This window comes from Lathyrus oleraceus, chromosome 3 (genome assembly GCF_024323335.1).
Source record: "Lathyrus oleraceus cultivar Zhongwan6 chromosome 3, CAAS_Psat_ZW6_1.0, whole genome shotgun sequence".
Taxonomy (NCBI): Eukaryota; Viridiplantae; Streptophyta; class Magnoliopsida; order Fabales; family Fabaceae; genus Lathyrus; species Lathyrus oleraceus.
The window spans coordinates 34,198,289-34,208,135 of NC_066581.1; the positions used below are offsets into that span (position 1 = coordinate 34,198,289).

At 29.6% G+C, this 9,847-nt stretch overlaps 1 protein-coding gene across 7 annotated transcripts; it reads right to left on the reverse strand.

The window, feature by feature from the left end:
- Positions 1-6,581: 6,581 nt before the first annotated feature.
- Positions 6,582-9,361, reverse strand: LOC127132312 (superoxide dismutase [Cu-Zn]). Of its 7 annotated transcripts, none has more exons than XM_051061231.1 (9): positions 9,292-9,361; positions 8,754-8,810; positions 8,451-8,539; positions 8,249-8,350; positions 7,801-7,896; positions 7,640-7,671; positions 7,459-7,534; positions 7,118-7,171; positions 6,582-6,864 (listed from the first exon to the last, which is right to left on the reverse strand). In XM_051061231.1, exons 3-9 carry the CDS (start codon positions 8,524-8,526, stop codon positions 6,842-6,844), a joined length of 459 nt encoding a protein of 152 aa, XP_050917188.1. In that variant the 5' UTR covers positions 8,527-8,539; positions 8,754-8,810; positions 9,292-9,361; the 3' UTR covers positions 6,582-6,841. The 7 variants fall into 7 exon arrangements, with proteins under 7 accessions (XP_050917188.1, XP_050917190.1, XP_050917192.1 ...); XM_051061233.1 differs by lacking the exon at positions 9,292-9,361 and adding an exon at positions 9,210-9,288; XM_051061235.1 differs by lacking the exon at positions 9,292-9,361 and adding an exon at positions 8,912-9,200.
- Between the last annotated feature and the right edge of the window lie 486 nt (positions 9,362-9,847).

Consider the following 9,847-nt stretch of genomic DNA (forward strand, 5'->3'; position numbering starts at 1 on the left):
ATATTTTAATTCAAAATATAATAAAAATAATTATTATTATTATTATTACATATTTAATTGAAATACACTAATAGTGTAAAATGATTTTACATTGTCACTTAATCTTAGACGTTAGATATGAAAATAAGTTTGACTTTTATTTTAAAAATCTATAAAATAATGCATACGGATGATGATGAATCGACAGTATAAATCTTTTTACTTTACACTGACAGTGCATAATAATTAATCCTTATTATTATTACTAGCGTTCAGACGGGCACGGGAGTGCCCGTCTGCCCGCTTTTTTTAATACGCACAGCAGAGAACATTTTCGCATCTAACGCTAACATTTAACTTCTGCTACTAACATTTAATTTTTGTCATTTACTTTATTTGCCTTTATTTTGCGTTATATTCCATATAATTATTCATCTCATTCTAAAATGAACATAAAAATGGATAAGACTTAAAAATACAAAAAAAAATAAGAAAAATCCCTTAGCATGGAAAGGACTTTGGACAATGGATTTAGAGACTCATTAGGACCCTTGCAAAAGACCTTGGACAAATATTCAACCCTAACATGGAAGGAGCATTCAAGAATTCAAAATTGTAATCTTTTATGCGCTTTCTAGTTTATGACACAATTGGACACACACGGCTTTCTCTTGGGCTACCTGACAATAAGATCTTTTATTTCATGTACTCCCTTGTACTTTACATGTACCCCCTCCCTTTTCCAATGTATGATTTTACTCATATTTTTCTTTTATTACTTTATAGCTACTCCTTAGGCATTAGGAGCGATCACCATTTCGTAATCAATAATCAAACCCTTGATCCAACGCCAAGCGGTCTTTTTTAAATCAAAATCAATAAACAAACCCTTGATCCAACATCAAGCGGTCTTTTTCCAAATCAAATTCAAAAACACAATAAATACGATTAGGATTGTACTTACGAGCCTTAAATGGTAAATAAGGGATGAGACTGAAGTTTTCCTACACTCATTCTGAATGCTTCGAACACAAGACGTTTGGCTTGGTAGTTCGAGGTATTCACCTTTATCCATAGTCTTTAGTGCAATCCAAAATCAATAACACTTTCTCAAAACCTAAAAACAATTCAATGCATTCAAACCTTTTGTTTGAAGCCTTAGGGCGACATAATCAAAAACCCTTATTCAAAGTAATAAAATCAACCAAACAAACAAATATTTTAAACCCACGAACTACGGGGCTCCGATTTCCCACTTCAACAAGTGGGCATACATAGGCATGAGGACCCAATCCTTGGCGAGCACACTAATTTAAAATCTACCTCCACTCCGCAAACCTTTGGTAAGCAAACATTCGATAAACAATACACACGTAAGCACAAACATCCTAGATGGTTCCTATGGAGTACCATGGATATGAGGAGTGCTAATACATTCTTCTTGCATAACCGACTTCCGAACTTGTTCGTGGTTGCGACGACCACTCTTTGGGGTTTTCTCGATATTTTTCCATTTCTTTGGAATAAATAAAAACTGATGGTGACTCTGTATTTTTCACGTAGCGACAATATTTATTCACGATCATTGAAGAAAGTGAAGGTATAAGGTTAAACAAACTACAATTCACAACGAGAATTCCAATTTCTATTGGACTTAGGTATGTGTTAATGAAAAGATCATCCAACGCACCAAACATGACAGGTTTTCCTTTGCATCTGTCCACAGAGATTGAAGGATGGGAAGGAATGCAATGCATGGCTTCAGGAATGTAAGTTTCATCGTCGAGACCAGATCGAAGAAGAATCTTATGCTGGAAATCCAAAGAGGAACCGTCAAAATCCGGTGAGATGTGAATGTTGGATGAAGTTGTGGAATAGAGCTTTAAGGTGATCGGCAGGACAGAAACAAATGAAGTCGATGAGGTAGATGGCGCGTGTGAATATTAAAAATGAAAGCAAAGAATGTGAAACCAGATAAAGTGATAATATGGATGAGGTTGAAGTTATATCCAACTAGCCATAATTGGTTGAGATTTTTGGTTAAGGAGAGTTGGAATAAAGTGATTATGATTAAGAGGGTGAAAGATAGGGTTAAGAGATTTGAGATAAAGTAGGGGTAACCTAACTTGACGTACTTGAGTTTCAAGTTGTGGAGAAAATTTGGGAGAAGAATTCTTTCCCTAACTGCGGTGGAACCGTCGCCTTCGTCCAAATGTGTGGTGTTGTCTGACATCTTCATCTTCGGAAGAGGTGCTGGAGAATACATATCCACGTTTCGGTGAATTGAACCGTTATAGAAATAGTTAATTGGTGCATAAGATTTTGAAGAGAATACGTGTTTTTATCTAAATTTTACTGCCAATAATAATATTATTATTATTTTAAAATTATTATTATTAATCAGTTGAACCGTGTTATGCAAATATTGTTTATACTAGCTTCCAAACGGGCACATCCGCTTTTTTTACTGCGCTAACGCGTGAAAATATTAATAGTATCTTTTTTTATATGTTTGATTTTAATATAAACTATTTATATGATGAATTATATTGGTATTTATTCGGATACATGTTAAGTTTTATCTTAATCTTTTTATGATTTTCAACTATCTATAAAATTATATAAAGACAAAACTTAATTTTGGTGTAACGTATTTTCTTTTTTTCATAATATATGGTATTCCTAATCACGTTATGAAAAAAAGAAAATACGTTACACCAAAATTAAGTTTTGTCTTTATATAATTTTATAGATAGTTGAAAATCATAAAAAGATTTAGATAAAATAAGACAAAATATGTTTAATAAATAATTAATCATAAACATTAACAGAGACATTAAGTGACATTGTTATATCTTTTATTGCGCAAATGCGTAGAAATATTAACAATGTCTTTTTGAAAAAAATTATTTTAATATACATTACTTATATGATCAAACATGTGATATCTGTTCAAATATATATTAAATTTTATTTATAATATGTAGTATTATGTCAATGTTTGAAAATTAAAATAGATATATTATTTTTAAAGTTGTCAATAAAAATGCATTATTCAACCTATAAAAATATATATAAATTAAATAGTTAAAAATTGTATCTCTCAATTTACTAAACAAATAAGCATAAAGATAAACATTAACTCTCTCTCACTCTCTCTCTCCTCTCCCCTCTCTCCTCTTCCCCCTCTCTCTATCTCATTTTCCCTCTTCCTCTCTCTCTCTCTCCCTCCCTCCCTACCTCTTCCTATCCCTTTCTCTCTCCCTCCCTCCATCTCATATATGAGAGAGTAACCTAAATTTTAAAAAACAATAAATAAAAGAAATTAATATTCAAAATAAATGAATTCATAAATATTCAAAATTAATTTTTACATAAAAAAACATAAAAATTGGAAAGAAACAAAAACTGAAACATATTAATGCAAGAAAAAAAGTTTAAGCAAAAAGAAATAAAAGAGAGATGATAAATAGTGACAAATTCTTTGATACTCATGGTAAGTAATTGAGTATCGGTACCTTTAATGGAATTCGATTTAAAATATTAATTTATTTTTAAATAAAATAAATATCAAAAGTGATATTGTTTAATTGAATGAAAGTATTAGTATTCAATTAAATTAAAGTGTTCTAGAGTGTTTACCATGAATAGTATTGTTTGTATAAAAAAGAAATAGAAGAGAGATAATAAATATAATTGTTTGTATAAATTGTAACATCTTTGTGTATTTTATATTTTAGAGAGATGATTAAGTACTTCAGAATATACAATTATTATTTAAAGTTATAAATAGTCGTTGATATAATATATTAATCTTATCATCTAAATAATTTAATTTGGGATAGAATGTATAAATATAATTATGGAAAATACATTGCAAATTGGAAAAAAAAATTCAAACAAAAATATCATAAGTTCTCTTCATTTAGTAGTATCCCCTCTTTATCAAAGAAAAGATGACGATCAAAGATTATTACCGCTGCATTCTTACTACATTATTGAAGAGACGTTTAATTATTTTAATGTGTATATGATGTGCATTACATCCTCATGCCAAAAATACTAAAGAACATAAATTCCAAAATAAAATTTTGAAATTTAATAAGGAACAAAAATCATAGAGAAAGAAATAATACTCACCGATAATTATGGAGAATTAGTGAAAGAGAAAAAAATTTAAAAAAATAGGATTCTTGTAATAGAAGTTGGAATAAATATATTTATATTCTATAACCGTTCAAATATTTTTTTAATAGTAGATTACTTTAATTTTTGTAGTAAAGGTTAATATGTATTCAGAAGGCTAACCTCCTAAAATATAAGATGTAGAATTTGACGGTAACTTTTACATAAAAAAAACTGTCTGATTTTTATATAATTTTTATTTCAATAATTTATCATTATGTTTAGGGTAAAATGGTATATTGTTATAAATGAAATGATGGTAAAATTGAAAGAAAGAAAAAAGTTCCACCAAAATAATGTTTTGCCTTTATATATTGTTATACATAGATTATAGATTATAGATATAGATATAGGACTTCAACTCACACTAAATTTATTATTAACACTTTAATGTATTATCTATTACACAACCGTGAGACAACAATTTTGTAAGTAAAATGAATAAACAAACCAACTTAATTTGTAATTAGGAAAAAAAATCATATCCAATATACTTATAAATTTTTCTTTTATGTACATTTTAAACTGTTTTCATTTCTTTGGCATAAAAATATATCAGCTTATATAAAAAATGATAAAAGATTATCATCGAAAATGATAATGATAAAGAGATAAACTAAATAGAAAAAGAAAAAATTACAAATTCTGAATAGAAAAGTGAAATGCAAATGCAGTTTTTTTTTTAAATTTAAATAGAAACATGAATGAAGAAAAAAATAATGTAACAACTCTAGAAAATAACTTTTGTAATTTATAATTTGAATATAATATTTAAAATTAAATATTTATGTATATTCAAAAAAATCAATTTTTTATTGTTACATCTTAGTTACCATCACCACCATAAAATTATGTCATTTTTTTCCTTCCTTTTGCCCCAGTCGAAAGATTAAAAAACATTAAAATAGAAATGAGAAAGAGAAAAAAGAACATGTAGAAGTAAATCAACCAAAAAAACTATAATAAATATGTAAGAGAATTTCTAATATTTCAAAAAGAAATCAACAAACAACAATATGAATGTGTACCGCGATAATTTGTTCTATTATTGGTTAACTATTAAAAATGATTAAAAATATGTCAATAAAAAATGATAATTATCTTAGGAACTTACTTAATATAAATGAGAAATATGCTAGAGAAATGAAACTGACATTTGATAACCTCTTCCACTGTCACACAGAACAAAGTGTCATCTTAGGAACATCATTTTTGAAAAAAAATGAAAATCGAAAAGAAACAATAGTTGCAATGTTAATAAGGGTCATTTTATCACACAATTTGAAAGTGTAAATCAAAGATGGTAGTTATTAAAGGAAGTTACATGATAAAATGAAAAATATGAGATTTATGAAAATGTTGATTTTTCATTCTTATAAAAAAAAGATACGGTTAATATTATATGGAAGTTACTTCCCACTCTAAAGGGGGAGTTACATTATATTTATCATGAAATAGGATAACCGAAAATATCTATTAAAAATTGAAGGAAAAAAAATATAAAAAAATAGTAAAGGATATAATTGATAAAAAAAATATGCTATTATTCAAGGATAAATTTGAAATATGAAAAAGAATCACTCCAAAATTGTCTATCTCCTCACTCTCGTGGCCGTCTACCCGCTTTTTTTTTAGAGTGTTAGGCGTTAGACGTTAATTATTATTATAAATTATCATTATTTATTCAAGTAAAAAAATTTAGGCATTTTCTTTTTTAAAAAATTGATTACACCGAAGCCTATATTTGTTAGGTCTTAAAACTTATTACACCGAAGCCTATATATGTTAGGTCTTAAAACTTATTACACCGAAGCCTATATATGTTAGGTCTTAAGCCCCGATTAGGTTATCTGACTTATTTTTTACCCGTAGAAATAATTTAATGTGATAAATAAATAATTTAGTAACTAAAATGAAATTAAAATATTTATAAAAAAAATTGAGTTTGTCAGGGTCTTTCACCTGGACAAAGTAAACGCCACCAATTTTGACTACCTATAAAAATGATTAGCCATCGACTGCCTATAACAAATGCACCAAAATCGGGAGAAATGAAGGGAAGGTACAATGAATTGTGTGAATAAAAATACATGTTCCCTTTTTTTTTAACTCGTCTAAAGCTTTAATTAATTTTTAAAAAAATATGATGGTGTATAAGAATGGTTCACCAATAAACCACCTATTTGATGGCTTACCCTAAAAAATATTCTCATAAAAAAACTTGGAAAAATAAAAGCTTAGACTAGCAAAAAAGTTTAACGCAATTTCCTATTTCATTGGTATACCAAACCAGCGAAACACTCTTTTCCCTATTACTCTTCTACTTGCAATTTCATCGACAACAAAGAAGAAGAAAAAAAGCTCGAACACACAAATCAAGGTCCAAGATAACACTTTCATATCACCATATTGTAGTCTAATATGAAGTCTTTATTAAAAACCCAACTCCTTAAGAATTAAGATCATACTGCAAACTGAAAACAAGCATGACAACAACCACAGACTTCATCTGAAGTAACTGATTAAACACCAAGTGCAGTCATATAGCCATTGAGATTTCAATACAAACAAAAACACATTATCCGGCAGTACAGATCAGACCTAAACAAGCAAGAGAGGGATGAGTGCAATTTATTCTTCTAAAACTTCAACAGCACGCACAGTGGAGAGTAGTGATCTATCCTTGCAACCCAATAATACCTACAATAAAGAGGGTCACAAATGAGACCCAGAGTCACTATAGCAAATGAAAGGGGGAAAACAGAACACTGAATTTAGATTAAGTGTTGGAACCAACAAGACAGTAACAGAACAAACTTTTTCAATGTATAAAGTCATTCATATCTAATTCCTCTAATGATCTTTTAAACCTTAATTTAGCATCATGTCATTTTTTTAAATGCATAGGGAATGTCTTGTAAAACAGGATTTACTACTGAATGTGTATGCTTACCACAAGCTACTCTGCCACCAGCATTTCCAGTAGTTTTGCTAAGCTCGTGACCACCTATACAACAGCACCGAGATGAAGTGTTATACAAAATATTACATAGAATAAGAAACGTCTTTAACATGTGAGGAAGATGAAATACAATTGTGGCATATTATGCTAGGCTGCTGCTAGCAAAACAATATTTTGAATACAATCTTGATTTTGTCATGCTCAATTAACTGCTAACAAGGCAATTAAATAGGCTTTTTAAATATTAACCAATCACAAAGTATATTCAAAAGAGCATGTTAAATCCCTTTATTATAAATGGGGTGATAGATGACACAGATGTTCTTCAGTACCTTTCCCAAGATCATCAGGATCGGCATGGACAACAACAGCCCTTCCTATGATGGAGTTTGTTCCAGTGAGAGGGATCTGCCAACAATTAGTAACTAATTAAAAGTTGAAACTCTCAAGTCTTGTTGTCAATTTAGAATAATTCATCAGAAATTGTGTTCAGAAGATAGATGAATAACATACATGGTTGTCAGTAATGGTGAAGCTTACAGTTCCTGAGTTACACAACCAGAGAAACCATTTTAAAATTAAATCCAAACAAACACATTTTAAAGTAGAACTGTCACCATAAATCAAAATCAAGTGGCCTAGAAAAGCAAATAATAAAAAAACCAAAGTCATACCATCATCACCAACATTGATATTTCCTAAATCACCAGCATGTCTAGTCTCATCCTCAGGGGCACCATGTTCCTTCCCATTAGGATTGAAATGTGGTCCTGTAATAAAAAATATTCAAAAAATGAAGTTTTGTAATAGAACTAAATGATGATAGAATTGCATAATTATAATTTGGTCGCTTCTTACACAATTCATTCTCAGCTAGGAACTTTGAAGATGTAACATATGAAACATATACAAGGATAAAAATTTCTAAAGAAAATGTTTGAATTTCTATTCACTCAAGTAAAGTGAGGGTTTAATTTTTTATTCTGACTCATACTTAATAGTGCCTCGAGAACTATGAACCATGGAGAGCAGAAACACGACATGGACACACTTTTTCTAGAGGTGTTGGTGCTACAGAGCTCAAAACATTACAAATGAAACGAGTTATTGAAGGACTTTTACCAGTTGAAATGCAACCGTTTGTGGTGTCTCCCAAGGCATGGATATGGAAGCCGTGGAGGCCAGGCTTAAGACCAGCAAGAGTTCCAGTTACAGTGGTTGGACCTGCACAATTCACAATACAAATTTATTTGATTTGGCTTACCACAGTAGCCGGAAACAAAAACCCTAATCATCACGGAAATCACACACTGTCGAAGCTTACCATTTCCCTCCTGACTGAAGTTAATAGTACCCGAGACTTCGTTACTGTTACTAAGAACTGCCACAGCCTTCACCATTGTTCAATGTGATCTGAACAAAATAGCAATTTAGAACAAAACAATTATAATAATAAAAACTTACAAACCTTTCAAAACCTATCATAAAAATATGCCTATGTTCAATTGTTAACTATGAAGCACAGACATACCGATAAGTCGACATCAATAATAATTTGAAAAAATAAATAAATACTTTGAAAAGATATTAAATAATTTGAAAAAATGAATAAATTAAAGATAATTACAAGTGTCAGCGTCGATTTCGATTTCATACACCAGATTCCTCGGTACTACAGAGACTGCTAAAGAAAATATCATGCAAGTGGCCAATAAGAGAATGAAATTGATGATTTAATCTAATTGCAAGTAAAATTAGGGTTACTATCAAGTCCAAAAGCAAAACCTCCAAATTCAACACTGTGATTAGATAGATTCGGTCGAGTTAAGTCCAAAACAACAGAAACTGATTCCGATTCATTCAAATTCCTCAAGAACAATGATATAGGTCTAATTCAACACGATTAATCTAAAATTATCATAATATTTTGGAAAAAATAATACAGATCCGCGAAATAGTTAGGTTTCTGAAATAATCAAATCAGTATGAAAAAAAGTGATCGATCAGCATCTTATATTACAACAAATTAAACAAACTGCGAACGATCGATCGTAAATAAAGTACGAAAGCGTGAAAAAAATACATGAGAGAGATCCAAGAACACAGGAAAGAAAAATGAAACTATAGGAACTTGAATTGATCGGTGAAAAACGAAGCATAGATACCTCAGGACACCCCAACAGCGAGTACAGATAAGAGAAATGAAATGGAATAGTGTAGAAGTAGGTGATAATGAAGGAAGTTGCGTGTTTGTTTTGGTTTTTTATATGCAAGAGCAGGACACCACGAGCTGCACACCGTCCGGTTATTACCTTCACCTACCCTGCTGCCACCTCATTAATATTATCTCAGTCTCAGTGTAATAAAATAGTTTTACACGATCTATGGATCAGAACCATTCATTGAGTTTACTTTCTACTAAGCGTAGATAACTAAAATAAAAATATTTTAGATAAAGAGATTTTAACCATCACATTGAATATTAAAATAAATTTGATTTTTATTTTAAAAATCTATAAAATAATGTAAATGGGTTATGGTGATAAATCGATCGTGTAAATCTGTTTATATTAATAGTATATAGTAATTAATCTCAAATAAAAATGGTTAATGCTTTTTTTTTCCTATTAACTTATCTTAATTTATTTTTAATTAATTTTTTTAAAATTAGTTAAGTTAGTCTATTCTATTAAATTTTATAAAAAAAATATTAAGTTGTTG